Genomic DNA, 27,500 nt, shown 5'->3' with positions numbered 1-27,500 from the left:
CTTCCCCTCTGACCTCTGTGGGAAGAAGTCACTAACTGTGGGCAGCCCACACTTAAGCGGTGGAGATTTTGTGCTCCCCTCCTTGAGGATGGAGTATCTACGTAAGTTACTTGGAATTTTTCTGCATGGGAGGTTTGTTTCTTCTCCCCTATTCATTTATTTATTCGAGCATTTGTTTATCTCAGTATGGACTCATGGATATTTACTTTATATTTGGGGTTATAATTACCTAACCTTCTCTCAGTCTTGCTCTAACTGGCTTCTCCGGCATTATTCACGCTCTTCATGCAACGTGGCAGCCCCTCTCCCGGGCTGAGTGTCACTGAGCTATCCCAGGCCTTCCCATCTCTGACGGTCTCTGTGATTTCAGGTCTAGTATTGCTATCGCTTCCCATGTAGTTTCCTGGACCCCAGAATTTCCCCTGCTAACTGATTTGGTTGATTTATCTGAAATACCTTTCTGATCACCTTACACTCCTGTTTAGTAAGTTGCAATTGCTTCCTGCTGCCGCATGAATAACATCTAAGACTTTCTTTAGTATTTAAGGCTAATTACCTTAGGACCCAAACTATCTCAGCTTCTATGACTTTTAAATTAAAAAAATGAGGTTTCACTCCAGCCTGCCTGTCCGCCTTTGCCTGAACATGATCTGCAATGCCTGTCACCCACTCCTCCCATTTTCCTCAAGCCATTTCTTCTGCCTAGAATGCCCTCCCCATTCTTCCCATCTGTTGAAACCTGCTCTTCCCTCCCTAACCGTCCTCTCCTTCATGAAGTACTTCCCAGTTCCCCAGCTACAAATGGTGTCTCTGAACTCCCAGAGTACTTTGTTTTTTTTTATCTCCATGATCACATTTTACTCTTTTTTGGGGGGAGGGGGTGGTGGTAGAGGAACAGGTAGGGAGATGGGATCTATGTCTTCTTTATTAAAGTGTGTGCTCTCTAAGGGCAGGAACCACTTTTTATTTACCTTTATTACCTTTATGATGATGCCTCCTGCAACACTGAGCATACAGATGCTCAGGCATACAGGTTGAGTGAGTGAACCATTTATTATCCATGGAAATTTAAAAAGAAAGTGACTTTCTCTGTAGCTAGAATTAGGCTTTGAGAGGAAACTACTTTGTTTTCTTTTTCTTTTTGGCTGTGCCTCGCGGCATGCGGGATCTTACTTCCCCGACCAGGGATCGAACCCGGGCCCTCAGCAGAAAAGTGCAGAGTCCTAACCACTGAACTGCAGGGAATTCTCAGGAAACTACTTTTTTGTGTCCAAGATACTTTTAATTAAGATTGATAAATAAAAGGGGTCTAGTTGCCAAAAGGGCTAAAAAGTAAAGAATCCTCTTTTCCAAGACTCTGGACGCTTATAAAAATGACTAGTAGAATTGCCTGATGTTTAAATTAAGTTTATAATATGTCTTAGCTTCAAAGTTCAGGAAGAATATTTCCTTGTAACTGACAAGGCTGTTATAAGAGAGCCACGATGCCTTACGGGAGTACACATATGCATGGAGTGACAAGTTTTTGTCTTTTGTCTTATTTCTGCCTAGTTTAAAAAAATGTACAGAGGGAGCAAGGTGACTAAGAAATATCTACCTGCGGCTAAGAGGAAATGCTGATAGCTCTGAAAACTACAATAATAATGTCTTACATTTACATAGAACTTTACAATATACATAATTTGTATCTCACAAAAAACAACTTTTATAAACTAAAAAGGACACTGAGAAAGGTAGAGTGAACCACTCAAGGTCATGTGACAGTCTGAGACCTGCATTTTTTCATTTTCTTAACAGTATCTTTTGATGAGAAAGGTTTTAAATTTTAATGAAGTACAATTTATTAAGCTTTTCTTTTATGGTTTATGTTTTTTTGGTGTCTTAACAAATCTCTGCTTAATCTGATACCAGGATTTTCTTTTGTGTTTTCCTCTAGAGGTTTTACACTATTAGCTTTTTTGGCTTAAGTCTATGATCCATTTGAAGTTAATTTTTATGTATGGTTGTGAGGTAAAGCTCAAGGTTTGTTTTGTTGTTGTTGTTGTTTTTTCCTGTATAAATACCCAATTTTTCCAACACCACTGGTTGGAAACATTACACTTTCTCACACTGAACTGCCTTGGCATCTCTGCTGTAAATCAAATGACCATATATGCACGGATTTATTTCTGGATTCTTTATTCTGTTCCTTTGATCCACAGTCTATTCTTTTGCCAATGTCACACTGCACTGGTTATTGTAGCTTGCTAAGCTTGTAAGCCTTGAAATCAATTGCTGTAAGTTCCCCAACTTTGTTCTTTTTCAAAATTGTTTTGACTGTTTTAGGTCCTGTGTATTTCATATAAATTTTAGAATTAGCTTTATCTCCAAAATCACCTTATAAGGATTTTGACTGGGATTTAAATCTATGGATCAGTTTGAAGAGAACAGATAACAGTACTGAGTCTTCCAACCAATGAACATAGTATATCTATTTATTTAGGTCTTTTAAATTTCTTTCAGTAACTAAAAACTCAATTTTGTAGTTGCTAGGTCATTTTTCACAGCATCTTTTTACTTGAAGACATTTTAAGCTTGTCTTCAAGCTCTTTAAACACAGTAATCAACTATTTTATGGTCCGTGTCTCACAATTCCAGTGCCTCAAAAGTCTTTGCGCATCTGTTTTTAGGTTTCGTTGTTTCTGCTGGTTTTCATTAGTGGTGTTTTATTTACTTACCCTTCACTTGCGTTAAACATTTTATTGAAGGATCATATGTGGGAATAAATGCTAAAGTATAACTGAGTATTTGCATCACTTTAAAATGCTACTCTAAAACATAACATTTTTTCGAAATACCATGGAAATAATCAGAATCAAGGAATTATTACTATTCATACTATTATAATAAAGCACTTGTTTTTACATATAAAAAAGCATTATCTGACAGTAGCTTGTCTTATCTGTAATTTATTGTCATCTACGATTAGCCTTTGAAACATCTCAGGCTAAGGCCAAGGCTAAGCACTACTTACACGAGGACAGCCATTGTGCAGTGTGAGTGAGCACAGAGCTTCCGAAGGGCCAGCCTTCAACATCAACATACAGAATACATATGATCTCACTGCATTAAAGTCAGGATCGTGATGGAAATGATGAAAGACTGAAGCACAAGTTAGAACAGGGATAGTTCTAGTGGTTTGACCAAAAGTAGATGGAAAAAATCAAGTCCCTTCACTGCCCCACTTCTCCAAAGATCATCCCCTTTTATCCCTCAATAGCTTGCTTTCTTGCTTTTGGTATGTGTGGTTAATAGTGTGGTCTAGAGCAAATATCTATGAGCCAAATTAATACGAACTCTTCAGAATGATGTGAATTAACGCAAAGTTTCATCAGTGCTATATAGAGAACACACCAAAATACCAGCTCCGGGCAGGATCCCAGGATATCTTCGAAGTGACAGACAATTTAATTTTCACATGATATGAACACTCATATTCTGTTTACCTTCGCTTAGTGCTACTTAGCAGCAGGTGGATCAGAAAGGAAACTAGAAAGCTGCAGGCACCTGCACAAATACACACCCAGGTGGTTTTTAAAACCCCCATTTGCCCACACAGAGGCTCCACCCCAAGCACCCCTGTCATTTGTTCTCTGATCGAAAGCAGTGCCTAAAAAGAATGGCTTTGAGGACTCTAAACCGCAAGCTTGAGAAGTCAACAAGGTCACAAGAAGACATGATTTACTGGGTGTCATCGTGGGATGTGGCCTGTAGTCCTGTAAGGAGCTCTCTTCTGGAAGTAACCCTTAGTATATATCATACAGTAGGCGGCGTCTACAACACAGTGGGTCAGGGAAGCACAGAACGCTTTTGATCATGAGTTCTAACTAACAGCCAAGTGACTAAATCTTAGCGTCACATCTGTGAGAGTACATGGGAAAGAAATCCATTGAAGAAGCTGAACGGATCATGTGAAACACTTCAGACTTTGGAAATGAGGCAGGAAACTGGGCCCGGTGGCTATACTTTAGATGATAAGTGGGCACGGCACACACAGAGTAAATTCTAAACCTGTGAAACTGAAATGAGGATGCCAGTTCTAATTATGATCGCAGACAACATCTTGTATCTAAAGTCAGTGGCCGCACTTTGACTACCCAGCCTGAATCTTCCAATCAGAGTAAGGCTGAACTGCAGAGGTGACTAACTGGTATGTACTTTTAGGTCTTCACGGTGTGTCTTAGACGGTAGATATAAGAATTATTTCCTGGGTTTATGCACCCCTGAGGGAAACTGCAAGACTATCCTTTATCTCAAGCTTGTGCCTCGGAGGTTCCTGAAATACTCATATTAATCGGTTTCATAAGCATCATCTGAAGGTGAGCAACAGCAGTCTGGCTTTCTCTTTTTTTACATTCAACAATCGCTCTGGGAAACTATTTGACTGGATCTACCAAAGCTGAACGGGTGCCTGGCCTACCGTCTACCAATTCCACCCCTAAGTATGTATCCAACAGAAACGCCAAAACATATGTTCTAGAATGTTCACAGCAACATTCGTCGCAATAATCAATACCTGGAAACCAACCGAATGTCCACAAACAGTAGAATGACTAAACAACTGTGGTCCAGTCATGCAATGGAACGCTACGTAACGATGAGAATGAGCAATCTACAACCTCAAACAGTACTATGGATAAATTTCACACACACAATACTGAGTGAAAGAAGCCAGATACGGGAGTATGCACAACAGGATTCCACCCACATAAATTACAAAAACACACCTAACTAACCTATGCTTTTCAAAGTGAAAACAGTGGTTACCCTTGTGGAGGGAGGGAATGTGGGTTAAGCGAGGGGAAGGGAGCACAGGGCGACGCTGGGGTGCTGGCTGGTGACGTTCTGTTTCATATTCTGGGCGTTGGTGATGTTGGTGTTCAGGTGGCGAAAATGTGAGCTGTATATTTATGTGTGCTTTTCTTTATGTGTATTATATGCTAATAAAAGGTTAAGAACAACATCTGCATCAACCACAACAATTATAACAACTAAAACCCTTCAGTCCCAACTGATTCAACAAGTTAACAGCACAAACAAAAGGAAAGGTCAGGAACTCAGGATTTGTGACCTGCAGGTTCACTCCCCATCTATCAGGTTAGACTGAACTCCAGGATGACAGTGTCTTCAGATCACAAAGATCTACAGAGATAAAACTGGTAAGAGCAGGATGTCTTCCTTCTTGCCGATAGATTATTTTTTCTTTTCCTGTTTTTTTAAACTGCAATTCATTTCTACAGCTGTTTTTATCGACGCTGGGACATGGACTGTTTCCGACACTGTCATCATTACCTTGCACACACTGCAATATGGTAACTGAGAGTCTGGCAAGTCTGTTACAGGAAGAAAACAAGAGCCGAAACGCTTTGGGATCCTTGCACGGAAGCTAAGACAAATACTGCCTCTATATCCTGTGCAGTGTTGTCTGAGTTTGTAGGATAAACTTCTTGACCTGAATGGATGTTTAAATACGACCAATGGGAGGATCGTGGCTCAATATACTTTCGTGAATTAAAATGGACACTCTGGAAACAGACTTAATGTTCTGCAGCTGGCTGTCCCAATTTAAAACATGTAACCTTTGTGACACTGTGGGAGAGGGCACGCTATAGTATCAGATGTCTGGAAGTAAATCTGAACTTAGTGACTTTTGGAAACACTGTTTTTGAGGTTGTTTCCCACCTACATATGACCATTTTTATAAACTGGTTAACCAGGAGTCCAGCTGCAGGAACGTTCGGATGTTTCCGTGTGGCTGGAATTCATCACAAACTTTCTTTGTCACTCCCCAAAGACTCTTTTATAGATGGACTAGTTAGTGACGCTAACAATGGCTAAAAATTCCTGATGGGACTAAAACTTTATAAAGCTACAGTGGGAAAAATAGAACAAAACAAAACATGTTGGTCAATCTCTCCTAAGGCCGTATTAGGTGTGACTGAGGCTGAGGAATTAAAGAGTTTGATGCACCTTGCATCTGATGGAGCCAGAATTCTTTTAATCAAAACGATAGTGTGTCTGGTAAAAATACAAAAGAATTGTAAGTGGGAAACCATTTAAAATCATCCTGTCTTATATGGAATTGATTTTTGTGTGTGTGTTTATATAGAGTATTGCATTTAAAATGAGGTGTCCTATAACGTGATGAGTCTAACTGGGGACTGAGTCACTCTAAAAAGTACAGTATGAGATCTCTTACCCTGCACTTTACGATACAGTATTTATATACATCTATTATTTTGGTAGACAGCTTTTAATAATCGATGATTGCACTTCCTTCCTTTCACAAGCTGTGCTTGCCAGTTAGCCATCTTGCTTTTTTAAAAAGTGCCACTCAGAACAAGCAGGCACCATGTTGCTGACATGGGTCCGGCACCACGTTGGCCACTGGCTCTCCCAGAAGGACTTGCCTGCACCCGTTTGTTCAGAGGCTGCTTTGCTCCTCCAGACTATCTGAAGTTGAATTTTTAGTCTCTGTATTATTTCTACAACTTATCCCTTCTAACTGGTTTTTATGTAGGTAAGGGACGAAAGCAGGAGAGAAAGCAAACAGCCATGGAAAGAGATTTTTAAATTAAACATGTAAAATAAAGTTCAGTACATCATAAAATGAATGAATGATGACACCACATTTTGGTCGTAGAAGCCAGTACTTGTATTATCCTAAGAGCATCCTTGAGACAATGTCAAAATGAGGCTGGCTTCTTCCCGTCATCTAGCTTCTCTTTCTATTGCCTATTAATGCCTACTAATTCTAATGTTAGCCGAAGCCAAATACAAATGTGGAGGTAAATCTAAAGCTACTTAAGACAAAAATAGACGAGAAGGGGGAGGATTAGGGGCACATGACTTACCCAAAGCTAAAAAGAAGTCTGGCTTTCTAGTTTACCTACTATAGGATAATGCTAGAATTCTTTTGAACACATTTGGTTAAGGATTATTCACTGTTTCATGTTATATGTCACTCAATTCTATTGATGACATATAGGAGATGCAGATAGGAGATGCAAAGCCTCATTAGTTCAACAGAGCTTTTAAAATGTAAAGTGGATTATTATTATTATACAATATTTTAACATTTTCAGAAAACGTTGGTATTTTTCTACCTGCTTACCTCTGACATATCATGCACCAGCAGGAGAGGGATACTTATTGTTGTGATGTCATGGGTGCAGCAAACCTTGAGTATGTTTCGGAGACCCATAATGGCAGGGTCCCGCGCAGTGATGTTTCCCGATTTCACGTTGTCGTCCACACAGAGATGGAAAGCAACATGTATTTCTGAGAGATTAGAATGCCGAGTAATGTAAAATTCTCCTGTGAACAGCAGATACAATCATGATTTTCAAATGCATAAGTCACATAAGTCATCAGTGGGCTTCATAAACAACTGTAGTGGGCAGCCAATGTGTTGAACCAGCAGAGGTGTTATCACGAACCTGTGTTGGACTCAGGAAGCAAATATAATTAGTGCTCCTTCATTCTTGGAAAGAAGGGTGATGAAAAAAGAGGCCAAATTTACCTTAGGTTCCTAAATTGGTATGAAGAGACCACCAAGCTTATTTACTCATAAGTAGGTCAAATGAGTACTCATCATCGCTATTTTGATGGAAATGCTCAAAACGTCATACTTAACTCAAACTTAACATGTAAAAACAGGCTACTTGATGACCTGTCTTTCCTGCACCCTGAACCTGCTTCTCTCCATCTCGGTTTATGGGTCCAGTCCCCCTCCCGTTAGCTGCACAGGATAGAAACCAGGAGTTGCCCTTAATTACTTTCTTTCTCTCACTGCCTCTTCCCCAATCCAATTCACCACCAGCTATTTTGTGTTATCTGCAACACATACCTCAAATATCTCAAATCTGACCATTCCATTTTTATTGCTATCACCCTAGTTCATGCTACCATCATTTCACTTAGGTTTCTGTAATAGCCTCTTAATTAACCTCTGCTCCTATTCTTGCCCACCTACAAACCACATCCACATTTGCAGTTCAAACGATTTAAGTATAAATCAGATTATATCACTCTCCCATTTAACGTGGCTCACATGACACTCAGGAAAAAATCCAAACTCCGTCCTCTTATCTCACCCTCTGTTCCTGCCTCAGCCACACAGACTCTCCTTAAGATCTTCAGACACACAGGGCTTGTTCCCCATCCAGGGCTGCTCCCTGAGAGAAGCTTTCCCCCAAGATTCTTGTTGACTGACTGCTTTTCGCCAAGCACACCTCAGAGTGAAGGTCACCTCTTCCCAGAGGTCTTCCTTGACTGACCCATCTGACTGATATAGGACTCCCTCACCCCTCACTTATTCTCTTTCACATTGTTCTATGTTCTTCTCAGCACTGAAATTCTTCTGTTATTTGTTTATGAGGTTATTTTAAAGGGACCACTGTTTACATGCCATGACTGTAGGGATTTTTTTCTCTCTTGTTTAATGTTCTATCTCTGGCATGTGGAACAACAGGGCCTGGTACATAGAAGGTACTCAGTAAACATCTGTTCACTGAATGGGAAACAAACGTTTTGGACTGAATGCCGGTGCAGTGTTTATCGAACCTTAACATCCAGGCTTTCTACAATCACTCTATTTTCTATGTAGCCATGCTAGCCATTGGCTTTTATATTCTGCAGTTTCTGTCAATATAAATAAATAAAATATATAAAAAATATGTTTTTATAAACACACCTGACTCACTGGAAAATCTGTTACGTCCTTCTAGGAAAACTCTGCTCTTCTAAGAACTATTCTTCTATCACTAACCCACGTCCTCACAAATTCTGCTCATCCTGGCTTCAAAGTCCTTACCTTAGGATTTTACTTATATTTATTTATAAACACATAGTATTTTTTAAGTACTGAATATACTTTGGCACAATGTTTAACCATTTCCAATTACTAGTGTACAGAAGCTGTGCCCATGGATGCCACTGAAAGGCCCCAGGCAAAGGTCTTTTTTTTTTTTTCTTTAACTTACACAATAAAAGGACTAGATAAGCAGTAAAAGAGAAAGGCCAGGGACTTCCCTGGTAGCACAGTGGTTAAGAATCCGCCTGCCAATGCAGGGGACACGGGTTCGAGCCCTGGTCCGGGAAGATCCCACATGCCGCAGAGCAACTAAGCCCGTGTGCCACAACTACTGAGCCTGCGTTCTAGAGCCTGTGAGCCACAACTAGTGAGCCCTCATGCCACAACTACTGAAGCCTGTGCGCCTAGAGCCCATGCTCTGCAACAAGAGAAGCCACGGCAATGAGAAGCCCGCGCACTGCAACGAAGGATAGCCCCCGCTCGCCGCAACTAGAGAAAGCCCGCGCGCAGCAACGAAGACCCAACGCAGCCAAAAATAAATAAATAAATAAATAAATAAATACAAAGAGAAAGGCCAGTGACAGATCTAAACAAACCAGACAAAGGAAAAGTAAAAAAAAAAATTGTCCGGCGAGGAGTAGTATAGCAATTTCCCTGGCAGGCAATACAAGACGCAGACTGCTTATCAGAGACCCAGTATCTCCAATGAAGCGTGTCACCTCTTGAACTCCTCCTGATGGTTCACACGGTGGTACTCATAGCATTAAACGTGGGCTACGGCCCAGGACTGAGGCCGAGGACTTGGTGGACAAGTCAGGTGCTCCTAACCCCCAAACTGGCACTGCTTCGCTTGACCTCAGATAACCTGTCCTGGGCCTCATTTTACCCGTTAGTAAGACGGGGGTCTTGGAGCTGGTAGTAGTAATCAAAATAACATAATATGGTAGAAAAGGGACCAGACTGGGTGTTAAAAGGATCTGGTCTCTAGCATTTATTGGTGGAATGATCTTGGGCAAATCAATTCAACTTACAGATCCTCTGTACTTCGTGAATTAAATGGGGAAAATAATGCCTGACTGCTCTCCTTACAAAATCGTTTTGAGAATTAGATGATATAAACTACAAATACTTAGATAATGATAAAGCAAACCCACTGGTTAAAAGATACATAAATCAAACTTTTTCTTTGCAACTTCAAAATCTAAAGGCACTTTGTGATTTGGATCTTTCTCACCTCCTGTACACTTCCTGGCCATGCAGCGTCCTTTACCCAAATGGAAATTCAGATGCTATCAGCATAGCTCACTGAATTGTCACTACTTCTTTGCTGATGAGGACTTCTGACATAGTCTTCTGATTTGCTGGTAATAATGAGATACTAACCTATAGGCTTTTTCCAAAAAGGAGCAAGAAGGAACAGAAATACAGCAGTAAAGAGTTAAGTTTAAAAAAAATCAGACGTTGGTACCTCCGGAAGAGGTAAGATTGGCACATTTTAAGAAAGCCACAAAATATAGATGATTTAAATTATGGATCTACGAAGAGAAATACAATAAATCCTGTCTCAATGAAGGTATTTTTAGATGGAGCAGAGGACAGTTTCCTGTTCCACAAAGTGGAGGAAACAGCATGTGGTGATGCAATCTGCCACTAACATTATCCGCGAAGGTGGGCTATCTGAAGTGGGAGCATATTCGGAAGCTGATGGCCACAAGCGAACTGGCCGGGAGACAAAATGAGCACCAGGAATAAACGGAATGTGACGACCTATGTGCAGAAAATCCGGGGGAGGACATGTGAGGAGACAAACTTGGTTGTGTATGAACCTGCAACATTTACCGTTTGGTTTAAAAGACTTTACACTTATAACGTCTACAAATAGGACTTCCCTGTTATGCCCTGTCATACAAACACTACTAAGGATCATCAGAGTGCATTCAATCTGGAAGAGGATCAAGAGAGCGAATTTCCAGCTGATAAACAATATATCCCAGAATAATAAAGCAGGAGAATTTACCGGGCAATGGCAATAAGAAAGATGCTAAATCAGATGACCCATGTTCTTTCCACATGTTCAACTGTTCACACCTCTACTTACTATTGTTTATTTCATAGTAAAAATTATTTTTTGGTTCATTTAAGAAACTAAGAAACAACGTATAAAAGAGGACATTTGAAATAGCAAATAATGATTAGACTTATGCAACGGCTTGAGGAATTTTTCTCAATTTTTCCTGGATCCAGGAAAAGTCAGTGCTACTATAAGAATAAAGATTTAATTGCAGAACATTGTGACAGTGTGTTTATAGATGATAGATACAATGTTCTAAAGTGATACACTGACTAACAAATTTTTATAAGGTACACCATAAGCACTTATGTTTCAAATCTATGATTTCAATGTATGTGATTCTAAGAAAATTGCAGTTTAAAGTAAAATAATACTTACCAGGTAGAATGTTTAAATAGTTTCTATCTGCATTCTTAGTCTTATCATCACTTCCTCCATTTCGGTTTCCAGAATCTATTCATAAGGTAGTTATGCAACGGGAAAGAACACAATAACATATGAAAACACATTACTACTACTATTCCCCAAACAACCACCACAACAGCAAAAATTTACTAAGGATCTCTAGGTGCCAGGTAGTCAGATACATGCTTTACATGGATGGTCTCATTTAATTCTTACAAAACCCCTCTAACCACAACCCTATGAGGGACTAGTGTTCTCGTCACGTTATACACGAGAAGAGAGGATTAGATAGGTTAATTCACTTAACGGGGAAGACACAGGTAAGTGGTGGAACCAGGTCTCGATCCCACATACTCAGATTCCAAAGCCTGTGGTCTTGACCACTTTAGACTTGCCAATCCCCTATTTTTCATCTGGGAGGTTCAGGGCACTAAGCTAACTACACATAAAATGACTTCATTAGACAGTTGTGGGGTGGCCAGCTTTATTTTTAGAATCTGAGTCACTGCTGTTGATATAACTTGTTCAGGACGATCAGCTAATGGTTAGCAGCACCAGGAATCACCTGCTATTCAGCCCATTCCTGAAATTTGTTACTTCTTATCTAACACTGTATACAATTTCTTTCAAACAGACAGGTGAGATTCTGTTTCAAATGGAATTTTTTTTTCAGATATTCAATAGTTCTTCCTTTTTAGAAGGCATGATATTACTTTGAGGGATAAATGTTGGTAAAATAAGATATATCACATTTGATCATTCATTATTATGGTTGAACACAAATTATTTTATACATGTACATATATTTTTAATACAAGATACATCTGAATTTTATAAGAATTCTATGAGAACTGAAAACTGCAGGATGAATATTAGCACTCAAAGTAGCTATCTTTAAGAGGCTGTATATTTATTCAAATTAAATATAAAACTATATTGAAATGGCCTTCAACATCAGAAAATCACTTGAAAACAGTCAGAACTTCAAATGAGTAAACTGAAAATACCAAGGGAGCCTTATGGTTTCAAACAAGTTCTGAATAAAAGTAACCTAATATTTTTACCCACTGACTACTGTGAGTAACTGATTTACAACATCATACCTTGTAAATGCATATATTTTATAAACAGACAGAGGGAGAGAGAGGCATAGAGAGAAGGCTCTGTGTTGCCAGAATCCACATGTAATGCAACAGTCTGATTCTCATACAGACCCATGTAATCGACAGGCTTCGAATAAATGTCTGCTCACAGCGCAGAAAACAAAAACAATAAATGAAGACTCTCATTTTGTTCATGTGGAATATGAACAGACAGAATCCCTACTAAGTAAACAAGAAAGAACAGTTTCTAGTCCATCTCCCTTTCCGTGTTTCAATGGTAATACCTTATAATACTAAGAAGATGGCTAAATTTTTTAATGTATATAAAACAAAAAATGAAATTGCTTTTGGCTTATCATGAACCACAGAAATATAAAGATGCTGATATAATAGGCACAGTGAGAAAAACAACAGAATGTCTTAGAATAGACAGTACTTGCGTATCAGGATGTAAACGTGTAGAACAAACACGTGGGCATGCTCAGAAAAGGAAAAGATGGAGAAAGTATTTTCGCAAAACTCTTCTATAACAACACGCGGGTTCCTCTAAGAAAGTAGTCTTTTATAAACCTACTTGTTTCACTGACTCACTTAAACCACAAAATAGTTGCTTGAACAAGAACAAAATACTACCATGATGTACACACGTTGCCTTAACCGTATGTGGTTTAAAAACTTCCTCTCATAAACTTTGCGTCCTCCGCCTTCTCCCACACCTGTCATGATCTCAATCTTCATGCTTTTAGTTACTACTAAGAATAAGAGTTGAATGTGTCTGATCACATCCTTGCTAGTTTGAATGAGATGGAGGAAGGAGATGGCAGAAGAATAAGAGGACAGACTGTAATTTTCTGAAAGGCCCTTCGTTGGGATACACTTCCACACTGATTTCCTAAGACTCAGCCTGGCTCTGTCGTATGTGACAGACGTCGCCACTACAAAGCCATGTTACCCGGAGTGGAAATACAAACTGGTGGGGCCGCTACGGAGAGCAGTTGCTGACACTATCAAAATTACAAGTGTATGTGCCCTTCAGCTCAGGAATTTCTCTTTACAAATCTATTCCATAGATATGCTCAGTCACGCATGACAATATATGTGTAAGGTTATTCATGCACTATTACTTATAAGAGCAAAACTTGGGAATGTCTATCAATAGGGAACTGATCACTAATGGGATATCCTGCAGTGGAACACTATCCAGCAGTGAAAAGCTCTAAGGATGCTCTTTCTGTACAGATATGAAATGATGTCCAAGATAAACTATTCAGTGAAAAAAAGCAGAGGACAGAGAAGTGTGCAGAGAAAGTTGCCATTTGTGTGAAAAGGCAAAATACATAAATACACACATACACCCGTTCACACACACACACACACACACACACATAAACACGTCCAGAAGGTACATGTGACACAGCACTGGCTGCCTCTGGAGCAGGAAACTGGATGGCTGGTGGACAGAGATACAAAGACTTTTCACTGTATGCTCTTCTGTACGGTTTGAATTGTGAATCTTCAGATTGTTTTACCTATTTTAGAAATGATTAAAATATAAATAAAACGCTTTTTTTTTTACATCTACTGAATGAACACGAAAACTACCGTGACTGCTAATCACAGCTCTCTAGTTGAGCCTAGAGAGCTGCATTCTAGAATTCTAGCATCAAGAGAATGGGAGGAATTCCTCATGGGATAGAGAACAAAGACACCAAGCAAAGATACAGCAGTCTCTCTCTCTGTTTACTAAAAAATACAAAACATGTGAACCCAAAGTATATAAGGGTTTCTTTGAAACACTGCAGTTGCAAAACAAACAAACAAGACAGACATCCAAAGTACCAGAGGTAGATTTAAAGGTCTGACCAGCAACCGTTTAAAACCCTGCCGTATTTCATTTCCTGCGCAAGACATCAAGTTTCCATAAGAAATAATAAAACACTGAGTATGCACTCAAGTCAGATGGGAGCATGTATTATAATTTTATGCCTGTGACATAATATGAAATGTCAGAAAAATAAGAAAAACACACTCTATGTGTGTGTGTGTGTATATATATATATATATATATATATATATATTTTTTAAACATTTATTTATTTATTTATTTTTGGCTGTGTTGGGTCTTCGTTTCTGTGCGAGGGCTTTCTCTAGTTGCGGCAGGCGAGCGGGGGCCATTCTTCATCGCAGTGCGCGGACCTCTCACTGTTGTGGCCTCTCCCGTTGCGGAGCACAGGCTCCGGACTCGCAGGCTCAGCAGCCATGGCGCACGGGCCCAGCCGCTCCCCGGCATGTGGGATCCTCCCAGACCAGGGCTCGAACCCGTGTCCCCTGCATCGGCAGGCGGACTCCCAACCACTGCGCCACCAGGGAGGCCCCCCTATATTTTCAAATGAGCGCACCCTTATGTTCAGCTCCCAACTACACAGACTTATGGCGCCAATTTAATGTTTAAAAAGACTGCTCTTTAAACTTTCATTTTTCAATTAAAGAGCAGAACTACTCCATAATTTGAGTCAGAGTGTTTTCTTTTATGTCTTCCCTAAGGTCTCCTTATGCATAAATAAATAGAAATCTTCCGAAGAAAAATGCCATGAACTTCTTCCATAGCTTTAAAATCATCTTCCAGTAAATTTCCTAGAAGGATGTTCAGATTGTGGATAAATATAGAAAAAGCAGGACATAATTCTAAACGTAGTAATTTTTTAAAAGAACAACCAAAACCAATTCTTGTAACTGACTTTGTGCTACCTAAGTGGATCAAAGATGGAACATATAAAAAGTGTATATTTTGGGCTATTTACCCTATGATTTCAATGTCCTTTATAGTACTAATTATATCCATTTTAGAGATACAGAACTTGGATCAAAAGATCACCAACTTTCCACTGAGTGCCTACTTCAAGTATAACTAGTGAATTGAATTTTAAACACAGTTTTTCTAAGGATCTTGAACAAAATCACACAAACAAGGAAATTAAGAACAGAATTCACACTTCTAAAGACCCTGAATTTTGTTCTTAATTTCTTTCTTGCATCTTCCCACCGATACAACTTTCTCTACTTCAGATGGCCCATATGCTAGAAGAGTGCTTAGGGACAGAACATCCTGAAAGTGAAATTTAAGAACATCTGAGTTTCACTGACCGTGAGATTCTTTCAGCTTGCTCCTGCGCTGGGTTCTGGCGTAAAGTACCACCTGCTGGACAACCTCCAGCTGCTCTTCAATTCGGGGAAAATGAAAGTCAGTGCATTCTTGGCAAACTGTGGCGAAATCTAAGGGACCCAACACAGTTACGAACTTCTAAAGGTGAAGTATCAAGTATTTAGTATTTACTTACAGACAATGAGATCTAGCAGCAAGAGAATACAGCATTCACAAGGACGACTTCTCATACTTGTCCTTTCAATAATTATGTCTTACTAAGTTAGGGGACAACAATTTGGTTTTGATCAGAAACTCAATCTCTCAATCGCCCAGAAGAGTAAACAATTAATAGGCAAGGCAATTTTAATATAAGTCCAAACCTTCTTTAAATAATATATACTTTGATCATAATCCAGTCCCCAAAAGTGCTAAGAAATATAAGGTTCTTTTATTTATCATAGAAAATAAACTCTATTCAAGCTTCTTTTAAAAACAGTTATACATCTGAATATACTTTACATATTAAAATTTTTAAAATAATCGTAAAAAATTAATTGTACTAAGAGGGAAAGTAGAATTTTACCTAGCATATTTAAGAAATAGGTTATTTTAAAAAAGAAAGAAAAAAAGGACAAATGGATGAACTAAAATTCACTGAGTCAGGATCTGCTCCTTTTTGAAAAATACATTTATATCTTGATTATTCTTTCTGTTATACCTTGAAACAAGGATCCTGTAAGAGTATTATCTACAATGTGATAGAATTTTAAGAAAAATGAAATACCCTGAAGCACCCTAGGCCTGCTAAAGTATGAAACAAACCTCAAATGGCAGTGCCTGGGTATGTGTGCTGTTTGGTCTACCTGAATACTGGGGTGACTCAAGCCTTTTTTTAAGTTTTTCACTAATTCCTTTCTTTTTAGAATGGCATTAAATGGAGAACTTTAATGGCATAAATATGCATAATGCTAACTTACCTCTTTTAATACCACTATATGAATTGATGCGGTTATCCACTAGCAACACCAGGCCACAGAGGGACGTGGAGTAAAGCGACAGCGCCGTCTGGAGTCGATGCAGCTTCACGCCGCTTCGGTGGCTCCTCTTGTGCTTACAGAAATCCAGCATATCTGCTCTCAGCAACCTCAGGTTATGCATGGTCTTCAGCTGGGCTCCTGGGGGTAGGCAACAAGCCCAGAAAGATACTTAGACAGCTGCAGAAAGCCCGCAGGGCAGGAGGCAAATCTCTGTGGCAAGAATCCAGATACATCTGTGCTACGAATAATTAAAATGGGCCTTTTGCAATTTTCTATTTGAATAACTATTAACATTGCATCTTTCTATTTGCAGAGAAATAATACATGAGCTAAAATAGAAAACTTATAGCCAATAAACTATAGGCTTTCTTGGAGCAGAACACAATTTTTAATAAAAAGAACCTGGGTATATTCTACTCACATGCTAGGGAGTTTTCTCTTACAGCATTAAAAAAAGTTTCACAGGTTACAATAAATTGTGACTGCAAAAAATTAATATACTTACCTAAGTGAATGGTAAAACTTTCTTCTAACTTTCTCTGTTCCTCATAGATCCTTCCATTTGCTTCAGCGGATTCTCTGAGCTGACTTGGTTGAACTTTAATTTCCTCACTGAAATTGAAAAAATTATTGATACGCTTTTTTTTTCTTTTTTGTATGTTTGTCAAAAACCTTTCCTAAAGGAAAGAAAGCTTTACAGTTAAATGAGATGAAACAGCAGAAAGTAGCACTTAATTTATTCCTAAATTTATCCTTTATCCATGGGGATGAGTAAGATCATTAACACAGGTTGTAAAATTCCTACTTATTCTTTCATTTCTTTGGTTATTTCTTTCAGTAAGTTATGCATATTTTTTTAGTCATTACAATATCGATTATATGTCATCATTTAATATTTCTTAGTAGCCTAAGAGAATGATTAAATGAAGTGACTAACATTAACTTGTTTAAAATGACATTTTAATATATCCTATATCAGCCTTAGGGCTGGCGAAACTAGAAAATAAGTGAAGTGATAGAAAGGAAAATTAAAAATTAAAATGTCAAATAAATGTCAAATAATAAAAAGAGATGTAGTTCGTTTTGATGTATTCACATCCTCTCTTTTTTTGTTGTTTTACCATTTCCTGTTTTTTCACCACCAACAGTCTCCCATTAAAGGACTTCTCTCTTTGCTCTACTCTGCCCTTGCACTTCCGGAAAAGGTTTCCATGGAGGCACCAGAACTGTACAACCGTTCAATTCAAATTTCATGGTGATCTGAAGATGGTATAAGTCTGGAACAGTCATCCACTCCCCTGACTACATTTTTGGGGTAAATCCAAACAGTCTCATTAGCATCACTGATTGACTTCATTAGTAAATATGGCAAATTTAAACCCCGAAGTAAATTCATATAAATTTATATTAATAAAATATCCTCATCTTAGGACACAGAAAGCCACAAGACAATGATGTTCCCATGCTAATAGCAAGAAAAGCCCAGATAACCTATAAGATCGTAACTTTTCTGGAGCTCATCAGAGATTTGAGGTAACAAGGCAACCAAGAAACTAAATTCTAAACTGTGACACGCTTTAGAATGAGAGACAGGACACACAGATAGTTTTCTTTTGGGCAGGGCACAGTAGAAATAGGTTGCTGTAATGTATGTAAGAGGGTAAGAAAAAATCAGCTAAAATTTTAACAAATTCTTGAAGGTCAAGTAGGGGCTAGCATGTCCATTTAGAACAGCTATGAGCTCCAGGCACCGGGGGACTTTGCATATGCTCTTGCAAACTCCTTCCTGTTGGCCTCCACCAGGCGCTTCCAAGAAAACCTTGGGGGCAGGGCAAGAGAAGAGACAGCCCACTCGGTGGCACAGGCAGATGTGCTAAGAGTGCCCCAAGCCCAAGGCCCAGATCTGCTGGACTTAGGCTAAGACTGAAGCTGGACAAAGACCACAGAGACCCGCCTCCCACCGCCGACCAGGAGCCTGGCATCAAGTAACAACAACGTTAGTCTGCTGCTGGCGGGTGGGCAGAGCAACAGCACACACGGGGACCTCCTGCTGTGGCACAGGCCTGCAAAGGCTACTGAAAGCTGAGGGTGGAGCAGGATGACAGAGGAGAACAGTCTAGAAGCCAAAGCCCCACTCTCAACACAAAGTGGCAGCAGTGCACTGCTGTAGAAAATGAAGCCTATGGTGGACTGAAGAGCAGAAACCAAACACAGCCCGACTGCTGACTAAATTTCCATAGCCTTCACGTTAACGGCCTGCTCGTTTCTGGGCATAAGTACTACTGACCTCAGTCTCTTCTTTTCTAATACACACAACAGCCAGCATTCAGTTTAAAAAAGAGAGAGAGAAACAGAGAGGGGGAAAGACCCAAAAGAGCAAGCAAAAATAAATAAATAAATAACCCACTGTCAAGAGAGAAAGCAATCAACAGAAACAGACTTAGAGATGACCCAGATACTGGGGCTAAAAGAAAGGGACTTTCAAATAACTATGACTAATATGCTAAAAGATATAGTGTAAAACAACACACAAGGACAGATAAGGAATTTCAGCAAAGAGAGAAGTACTAGAAATAAAACATGTTATCAGATCGATGATCACAGACGTCAATTCCTTTGACAGGCTCATCAGCAGACCACCAATCATTTTATGAGGCCACCATTACCCTGATGTCAAAACCACATGAAGATATTATAAGAAAAACAAAGTTACAGACCAATATATATATAGTGGATGTATTTATTTACTATTTTATAGTGGATATATTTAAATTTACATATAATATATATGAAATAATACATCATGAGTTACATGTATAAGTCTGAACTATAAAATTTCTAGAAGAAAACATAGGAGAAAATCTTTGTGATCTTGAATTAGGCAATGATAACTGAGATAAGAAACAAACCATTTAAAAATTGATAAATTGCACTTAATTAAAATGAAAAACTTTGCTCTTCAAAAGAAACCATTAAGAAAATGAAACAATAAGCCACAGGGTGAGAGAAAATATTTGTAAAACACATATCGGATGATAGACCTGTATCCAGAATATATAGAGAACTTTCACAACTCAATAATAATAATGGAAAAAAAAAAGAGGAGGTATGGATAGAAGATCAGCACGTGAAAAAATGTTCAACGTTAGTATCCGTCCGGGAAATGCAAAGTAAAACCACAATGAGACGCCACTACAAAACCTACTAGAATTGCTAGATATCAACACCAGGTGCTGACGAGGGTGAGGAGCCTGTGGGACCCTCCCACAGTGGTGCTGGGAGTGCAAGATGGTACAGCCACCTTGGAGAACCAGCTTCTTATAAAATTAAGCACACCATGGATTTTACTTCCCATGTTTTCCAGCAATCCCACTCCTAGGTATTTACATAAGAAAATTATAAACATATGTCTATAGAAAGACCAGTATGTGTTTATAGCCGCTTTATTTATAATTGCCGAAATACTTTGAATGTCCACCACTGAGTGAATGGATAAACAAAGAATAACAGAGCAATAAAAAGGGAAGAACCACTCATAAATGCAACAACATGAATGAGTCTCAAAAGCGTTATGTCAAGTGAAGGAAGCAAGACACAAACTGCTACATACAGTTTGATTCCATTTATATGACATTCTGTAAAAATCAAAATGACAGGGACAGAAATCAGAGCAGGTTGCCACAAGCTGGGCAAGGAGAAGGGGGGTTAATACAAAGGTATAAAAAGGAAATGCTATGTCCTGATTGCAGTGATGGTTTCATGACTCATTAAGTTTGTCAAAACTCATCAAAATGTAAACCTAAAACAAGTGACTTTTACTTTATGTAATTTATCCTTCAATAGACCTGACTTTAAACAAAAGGGCAAAAACGGACATATATACACTACCAAATGTAAAACAGATAGCCAGTGGGAAGCAGCTGCATAGCACAGGGAGATCAGCTCGGTGCTCTGTGACCACCTAGAGGGGTGGGGTAGGGAGGGTGGGAGGGAGACGCAAGAGGGAGGAGATACGGGGATATATGTATACGTATAGCTGATTCACTTTGTTATAGAGCAGCAACTAACACACCATTGTAAAGCAATTATATTCCAATAAAGATGTTAAAAAATAAATAAATAAATAAACTTTTTAAATGGATCAATCTCATACAGGAGTTCTATACGTAGTTATGTTGAAAACAGGTTTCTGCTCCCAAAGGAAATCCCTATCAAAAGGGAAAACAAACTAACCAAGTCACAGTAAAAATACTCTTTCCCAGGAATAGTTGGTTTTTAAAGCAGCAGCAGCTAGAGGCCAGTATTTACACAAAGGAATTGATCCTATAGAATGAATTTCTGAAACTAGAGTAGCAAAGCAGGAGATAATTTTTGTAGCAAGGGGCTTTCCTAGCGTCCATAGGTTGATGACTTCCTACTTTTCTGACCACAGTATAGAGTACATATTTCACATTGTGGCTCAACGCACACATGAGTAACGTGCTGATATTTTTTTCCTTAATCTATTCTACTCAGTTCTTTCCATTCAATTCCATTCCATTTTATTGTCATTTTAAAAAGTCCAATTGGAAAGTAAAGGATCCAGCATGGTCCCTGGCAGACTGCAACCAGCAATTTGAGAAACACCATTGGACCTCATAGTACACAGGTGTTCCCAGCCTGTCTGTCGCCTCACCTGTCCCTTTGTATTGTGTTCAGCACTATTTTCATTTGAAATGAGGGGTATATATATGTTAGTGTCCAGGAGGTTATCCCATTTCTAATTATAAAACATTGTTTAAATATTTCTAAGGTGTTGGCTTGGGGAAAACAACAACACAAATGACAGATTATAATAAGAGATGATACAGACTGTGTCAGGTAAATAGTTTAATGATAATCCATCCATCTGCCTGGTTTACACCCATCCCATCAATATTTATTTATATGCCTGTGTCAAGAGCTAGACACTTGACAAAACCTGGGTATACAACAGCAGAAGAACAGACATGGTTTTTGTCTTCAAGGCAAGACAGGTGGGGGAGAATGACATTAGACAAATAAAGGGCAATATCTAAATGTTTATAGCATACACTAGAAGATGCTGGAAATAGGATTATTATACTGTACTAAATATATTCCCAATCGGATATACTTTAGGATTTGAAAGAAGAAATTCTCAAAGGTGAGTACACAGCCAGGAAAGAACAGGCACTGGCGAGCTCTAGGGCAACACATGAAACACAATGTATTTAGGCCATAAGGCACCACACAAATTGTGACTTATGGAAAGTCCTCTAGACTGTTTTGGTACCTTGTACATGCTTCTGTTACTGCACACATCATTCTGTACAGTACTGTTTTATTCACAGGTCAGTGTCTCTAGAATATAAGCTCCACATGGGCAGTTATCTTTTTTTTGCTCTTCTGCTTAAAGAGTGCTTGGCATTTAAGGTGTAGTCGACCAGTGTGTATTGCGCTGAAAGGAAACCAACTTAAGGAAACAAGAGACAGTGATGGCGGTATTTAGGTATACACACCCACAAGATTTACGGCTAAGTTCTAGCAGGGAAATCACTACTGTAAAACAGCCAGTTACCCACCCCACCCCGCAAATCACCCACATAAAGTCTATAAAATGAAAGGTGTTACAGGAAGTATAAATTATCTTGAATTTTCACCGGCAACTTAAAAATATCTACAACTGAAAAGGTCCAGTTTTACAATAAATACAAACTACTACTGAGAATGACCTTCATCTAATAAAAACAACACCCGATTAATACCTGAGAGAGCTGTTTTTGGGGTTTTTTAGGTCTTGATGAAGTTTCATCACCCATTCCTGATACTCTTGCTTTTGAATGGCAGTCGACTGTTTTAATTCATTGGACCATTTATTTTCCAAGTCCTAAAAAGAGACAGTACACTGACTAACTAGTTCTTTTACAAAAACAAATAAGTGGAAAATGCAATCCAAAAGTCATTATACTTCACTCACCTGCTGGGATTCGAAATGCTGAGCAGCCAGTGAATTTACATCTTGATCTGTCAGTGATTTTCCCAGTTCCTGCATCACTTTTTCCATTTCAATGCCTTGTCTGAACCATAAATAAAGCAGATCAGATATATCCATCAAATTTTTAATACAACCACTCTGGATTTATTGAACAACCTCTACAAAGTCAAAAGAAAATTTTTGTTTTCTAGGACTATGTCCAGTTAGGGCAACTATACTAACTGGAAGGCACTTTGAAGCCTTGCCAATGGAGATGTGGAAATAATAATGATAATGTCATATAATATGAACAACGTCATTTGTGCAGCTAAATTGGAATCTAAATTTAATGCACAAATGAAAGCATTCAAATTCTAGGTGATCTTTCAACTTCCATGGCTAATATTTAAGAGGCTGCAGATTTACACAAAGAAGATACTCTGCAATTCCAGCTTAAATACATTTTCTTTTTATTTGAACATGAGTTAAAGTGACCTCAACCTTCAAAAGGTACTTTATATTATAACCAGAAGCTGCCAATTAGGTTCTAAGAATCAAGCTGGTATTAAGTCACAGGGTTCCCTTTTTAGAGGAATATGAAATACATTCTGAAGATACATTTTAGTCTTCTTCATTTATCCAAATAAACATGCAGAAATTAAGAATGGTTTTCTCTACGGGAAAAACTAATCAGTGGTGTTAGAAGTTCAGATAATGGTTATTTACGGGGGAAATGGGTGGTGACTGCCGGATGGGCAGGAGGGAGCCTTCTGTAGGGCTGGAAATCATTTCTTGATCTGGGAGATGAGCACATGGGTGTACTTACTTTATGAAAATGTACGGAGCTGTATACCTATTGTTTATTACCTTTTCTGTATGTGTATTATATTTTAGTAAGTTCATTAAAATTATCTTCTAATAAAAATGTGTTTAAAAAATTTGTTCTGAAACATATTTCAAACAAACTTGTAAACAATGAAACACAGACATGAACTAAAAGGATTTTACTATCATTCTAGTCAATTTAAGTAAATTGCTCTTAAAAGAGAACTTATACTTATTTATAACAACTGATTAAGATACTTACATGTATATGATAAATGAAACTCATTCATATGTTATACTTCTATACATTTCTATGTGTACCTTCTAGTATTAAATATTCAATATCACTTAATTCCTACTTAACTATAAGTGGGCAGGTGACCCCATTAATTTTTTAATAACTACTAGAGGTCAGGTGAAGGATGTGCTTGCAAGTAAGATTGTTATTTAAAACAGAAATAACTACTAAGCATTAATAAATATAAACTTCGATACAAATATATTAATATTTTATATTACACATGTTCCCTCTAGTGGATAAAGAGTATCATTGCCACTTTTAAGTTTCAAAGAAATATCTTGAATCTGATTTGCTAAAAGAAACAAATTTCCAGTGAGGAAAAAGAAGACCAATAAATAATAATTCAACAAATAAAATTTCACGAACATTTATTTCACCCTAAATGTTTTAGAAGTGCAAGTAGTTAATGATACAATATATATTTTCTATGATTAAGATCAAAGAAAATTTTATTATTTTTCAGATGAAATACTAACTATCTATTGGCTCAGTATGTCTGGTGGGGTGATTCTGACAACCTGTATATTATCTTGAAAAAACTTAGGAAAGAAGATCATTATAACTACTGATGCTATACTGAGAAAAGTTATTTTAAAGATGTAAAATGGAATTAAAATGAAAGGAGAAATGAGAAAAGGTGTCACTTTTGCTCATGAATTAGATAAATGAATTAAGCACCAAAATTGTGGGTGAACTTCCATCAATGAATTCCAACTCACCATTAGTTATACTGTTCACCTTTGCAAAAAATATTACCTACCTTAAAGGGAACATAGCTTATTTTTATTTTTTAAGCTACCAGTTTGGACTTGTGAAAAATAAACTATAAAACTGTTCTTAAAATAAATGTATTCAAATAACGTTTATACGTTTAGGTGGGAAAAAGCAAAGCCCCGTCAAGAAGTCTGGCCAAAGGACATTTCAAAAAATAACGTAAACCAAGACAAACCCCTGATGAAAAACCGCTCCACGACAGAAAATGTATATGAAGTACCAGTAAATGCAGATAATTAGTAAGTTAATTCAGATTCCCCAAAACTGAAGAGTTTTGTGGAATGAGAATCTTCTTCCAATTTAGAAAAAAAACAATTGTAGAATATTGATGGCCAGAGATGAAATCTTCTGGGAGGTGGAGTGAGCAGGCAGCAAAGTCGACCACAGTTTAGAGCAGCTCACCAGCTGAATGAAAGCAGGAGTGATGGCTACTGACAGGAACTACAGAGAGCCAGGCTGGGCATTTTCTAATACACCTAGATGGGCAGAATGAGTGCAGTCCCAGAAAACCTGAGATCCAAGGACAGATTCAGAATGAGATAAAGGTTATATTATTTGAAGCCCTGGTAGGAAAAATCAAACAAATGTAGTTCAACAGAAGGTAATTCATTATTGTTAGGTAATTATACTCTTACATATTTAAAAAAATCTAATCTCTATTTCATTCTTAAAGTATGTTCACAATATTACTGTCTACATAATAAAGAACTAGAAGAAAATCACATTTTTGCCTCAGTAAAATGGGGATGATAACAGTAGGGTTGTGCTAAGAGATCAAGTGAGACAGGGCATCAGTTATGGACTGCATGTTTGTGTCTCCCCAGAATTCATACGTTGAAACCCTAACCCTCAATGTGATGGTATCCGGAGGTGGGGCCTTCGGGAGGTAAGTAGGTTTAGGTGAGCTCAAGAGGTTGGAGCCGTCCTGATGGAATTAGTGCCTAGAAGAAGAGGTGCTACAGCTGTCTGTCTACGAGCAACACACCAGGAGCCCGCACTGAGGAAACGCCACGTGAGCGACAGTAAGAAGGCACGGTCTGCAAGCCAGGCAGCGGGTCCTCAGCAGACACAGAGTCTGCTGGCACCTTGACCTTGGACCTTCCAGCCTCCAGACGGTGAGAAATCAATTTCTGTTGTTTAAGCCACCCAGTCTGTGGTATATTTTTTTCAACAGCAGCCTGAACTAAGACAGCATCCAAAGCACTTTGCACAGTGCCTGGAACAAAGCAGACCTTCAAAAGAGGTAAGCTATTCCTCTTATTAGAACTAAGAATAGATAAGACCACCGTACTTGTTTAGGTAAATCACTGGAGAAGTTCTATAAACCTATGAGGACCTCATCTTCCCAGATGAAATGACAGATTTAAACGCGTAAGAAAATTAATTTCTAAAGTTAAAGGTTCTTTTTATTCTATTCTTCCATTTTATAACAAAATGAGAACAAGCTGTCCTGCAGCCCATCAATATTTGATGACGTAACATTTAATCATGATCATGCAAGAACTCTGAAATACCTCTCTCGTAATTTTTTCAGCTCCACATCTCTTTCGCCAATCAGTTCTGAGATACTAACAAAGTAATTGTGTTCCAAATTTAGGAGAGTTTCAGAGGCAGGAGAATGGATTAGGTCATGGTACACGTCTGCGAAATCTTCATCCCAGCTGGGCTCCTCGGGCCTTGCATGCTCCAATGTGGTCTACGAGATGAGACACGAACAGTCTTAAATCCTGATGTAGTATTTTTATTGAACACACTACTAGAGAAGTGCATATATTATGATTCCATTTCTGTACATCAAAGGACAGAAAGACCCTCCATCCATATATGTGTATATAGGTTACATAGGATTATCTGAATATATGAAAAAGATACAGAAAGATGTCAGCTAAGTTGTTCATGTGGGTTACCTGGAGGCAGGGGTAAGGGGAAGGCGTTAATGTGGAGGAAGAAATAGGAAATGCCCACAATAAAAAAAAAAAAAAAATGGTGAGTAAGCTGAGATCCCATTTCTGTGAAACCCAAACACGCTCAAAGGGGCTGTTTTGGCAGAGTGGGACTTCTGAAGACCTTTACTTTGTATTCTAAGGTGCTGCATAACAGACTAACTTGCATATATTAATTATATAATCAGAAGAGGCTTTCCATTATTAAAAATATATTGCTACGAAAGGTTTTGTAGGCTATATATTTAGAGAATGAGGTTACCTATGCAATAACACTGACCTTGAAAACCCAATTCATGCACAGGATTTTATATCAAGATGTACATTTGCAATTTTCTTACTCTGAACTTCGCAAGTATTGTTTTCTTTATAAAATGTAAGCACGTTTTAAAGTGTATGAAAACAGTAGCTATCAAAATGATAAAGGGACTGAGTAAACACCAATAAACAAGAAAAAGAGAAACATGCAGAGAGGCAGAATGGAGACACCCCAAGCACACACACAAATCCATCCAGGGGACAGATGCCTGCCCCAGACGTGTGCCATGCCAGCACATCTGACACACACACTGCTCTCCAGGGGAGGAGACTGGCATGCTGGGAAGCCCCCTGTCAAAGGTCATACAATTTAAAGGCAAAAGTGGAAATATTTTTTCTATTATTGATCTTTGCAGACAGACATCTATAAAAAAGAATAATCTAAATTCTTCCCTTTTCAAAGGGAAAATGTCAAAAACTAGAATCTATGACAGGACTAAGTAATAATTTACCTTAAATAAAACAAATGGATAAATGACAGAAACAGGTATTTTGAACTGGGTCAATAGGGTAAACTTTTCCCCTTGTTTCCTTTCACTTATACTTCGATTGGCTGCCAGATCAGGAGAGAAGAGTTTCAGAAGACCAGCTGAATCTAGAAGGCGGATTTCATCTACCCCATGCCTCTGAAATCCTGAACCCGCATTCTCATAACTGCTCTACATCTCTAGACCCCGGCACTGCTCTAGAAATTATAACCAGCCCATGTGACTTAAGCCTTGTTCCAAATTCACATCAGGCTTGGGCTGA

At 38.5% G+C, this 27,500-nt stretch overlaps 1 protein-coding gene across 3 annotated transcripts in view; it reads right to left on the bottom strand.

The window, feature by feature from the left end:
* The window catches only part of C11H12orf4 (chromosome 11 C12orf4 homolog), a 78,078-nt gene that overhangs the window by 45,715 nt on the left and 4,863 nt on the right, over nucleotides 1–27,500 (bottom strand). For 2 of the 3 annotated variants that reach the window (XM_060167163.1, XM_060167161.1), the window contains exons 4-11: nucleotides 26,004–26,185; nucleotides 22,593–22,692; nucleotides 22,381–22,502; nucleotides 17,121–17,227; nucleotides 16,556–16,753; nucleotides 15,578–15,706; nucleotides 11,304–11,378; nucleotides 7,154–7,356 (exon numbers count right to left, since the gene is read on the bottom strand). In XM_060167163.1, coding sequence (XP_060023146.1) covers nucleotides 7,154–7,356; nucleotides 11,304–11,378; nucleotides 15,578–15,706; nucleotides 16,556–16,753; nucleotides 17,121–17,227; nucleotides 22,381–22,502; nucleotides 22,593–22,692; nucleotides 26,004–26,185 — 1,116 coding nt within the window. The remainder of the gene's footprint in view (nucleotides 1–7,153; nucleotides 7,357–11,303; nucleotides 11,379–15,577; nucleotides 15,707–16,555; nucleotides 16,754–17,120; nucleotides 17,228–22,380; nucleotides 22,503–22,592; nucleotides 22,693–26,003; nucleotides 26,186–27,500) is intronic. The other variant, XM_060167162.1, reaches the window with a different exon arrangement.

Source organism: Lagenorhynchus albirostris, chromosome 11 (genome assembly GCF_949774975.1).
Source record: "Lagenorhynchus albirostris chromosome 11, mLagAlb1.1, whole genome shotgun sequence".
Classification (NCBI taxonomy): domain Eukaryota; kingdom Metazoa; phylum Chordata; class Mammalia; order Artiodactyla; family Delphinidae; genus Lagenorhynchus; species Lagenorhynchus albirostris.
The sequence above is the reverse complement of the archived record's forward strand: the minus strand, read 5'-3'. Positions and strand labels throughout refer to the sequence as shown.